Source organism: Cynoglossus semilaevis, chromosome 6, assembly GCF_000523025.1.
Source record: "Cynoglossus semilaevis isolate Cse_v1.0 chromosome 6, Cse_v1.0, whole genome shotgun sequence".
Classification (NCBI taxonomy): Eukaryota; Metazoa; Chordata; class Actinopteri; order Pleuronectiformes; family Cynoglossidae; genus Cynoglossus; species Cynoglossus semilaevis.
The window spans coordinates 18,354,881-18,356,172 of NC_024312.1; the positions used below are offsets into that span (position 1 = coordinate 18,354,881).

Below are 1,292 nucleotides of genomic sequence, written 5' to 3' on the forward strand. Positions count from 1 at the left end.
AGAGAGAGAGATAGGTAGATAGATAGATAGATAGATAGAGAGAGAGAGAGATAGATAGATAGATACTTATTTGTCCCATTAATCGGGGCAAGAATTGTCCAACTCAACGCGGCACCTGATAAAATGTCTGTTAAATCCTCTGGGTGCTGTTACAGAAAGTGTCCATGTGGTGGTACTCCACTACAGACAGACTAAACTGTCCACTTCAGGGGGGCTGTGCAGGGAGAACATTAGCGAGCGCAGAATAGCAAGGGATTACTGTCAGGGGGGCGAGCCTCGTTCACAGTGCTGTGTGTAGTAAAGTGGTGTAAAGTGGTGGATTCCCCAGGACTTACTGCAGACTTTGCTGCTGCTGCTGCTGCTGCTGGTGCTGCTGGTGTCGGAGCAGGAGCAGCTGCAGGTGCTGGTGAAGCCTTCTCTGGTTCTGCTGCTGGCTTTGCCATCCAGCTGTTGACACGTCCTGCTACGCCTGCTTTGGCACCAACCGCGTCCTGAGAAGAGCGAGATGTCAAATACTGCGTCACACCCCTGTACCTGTGGGATCTGATTGGGTCTCCACGGCTGTTCACCTTGTGAGCAGGAGCTGGACTCTCGGCGGTGTTGCCGACGTTTCCCTTCTCCCACATGCTCTTGATGCTGCGTGTGCCTCCCGTAGGAATGTCTGCCGCTGGAGATTTGGGCGATTTGGGCTCTTTGTTTCCCTGCAGAGTTATTTAAAACTCTAATTGAGTATGCATTGTGACCTCACTGCCGCCCTCTGAGAGGGATAAAACATTATATAAATGGAAAGAGACAAAGCACGCCTTGGGTGAAAGTGGAAAAGAGGAATTAGGTTAAGTGGAAATAATAGCAAAATGGATTAAAAAAATATATATAAAGGACTGACAGATTAAGAGCTAATTTTGGCAGCAGAAGTATTAGTCAGGGTGAATGGTTAATGAAAAGTACCTGAATGGCGGACGTGTACTGTTCCATTCTGTTCCCAATCCTGGAGACAATCGGGGAATGAGCGGCTCTGGGTGCAGTGCTACAGTAAGAAATGACACGGTGATCGTTAAAGAGCTGGTTTCCTCATCTGGACGCTACCACTGTACGACACATTCATTGTATGAGTCTTACCTTTTCAGGGCAGATCGGTTGAGGAACTCTGCTTTCTCCCCAATCTGCACACAATTTTAGGAAGTTTCAATGTGAAAAGACTCTAGAAGATCTAACACAAATAATTGTACGTTCACAAAAAAAACTCAATTTAAGATGATGAGAGGATCTTTAAAAAAATGGTGGACTTGATC

The 1,292-nt window shown here is 46.7% G+C and overlaps 1 protein-coding gene across 1 annotated transcript in view; it reads right to left on the reverse strand.

Moving 5' to 3' along the window:
- cald1b (caldesmon 1b) overlaps window positions 1-1,292 on the reverse strand; it is a 14,333-nt gene that overhangs the window by 3,291 nt on the left and 9,750 nt on the right. The window contains exons 12-15 of the mRNA XM_025056359.1: window positions 1,120-1,163; window positions 949-1,027; window positions 570-701; window positions 336-491 (exon numbers count right to left, since the gene is read on the reverse strand). Of these exons, the coding sequence (XP_024912127.1) occupies window positions 336-491; window positions 570-701; window positions 949-1,027; window positions 1,120-1,163 (411 nt within the window). The remainder of the gene's footprint in view (window positions 1-335; window positions 492-569; window positions 702-948; window positions 1,028-1,119; window positions 1,164-1,292) is intronic.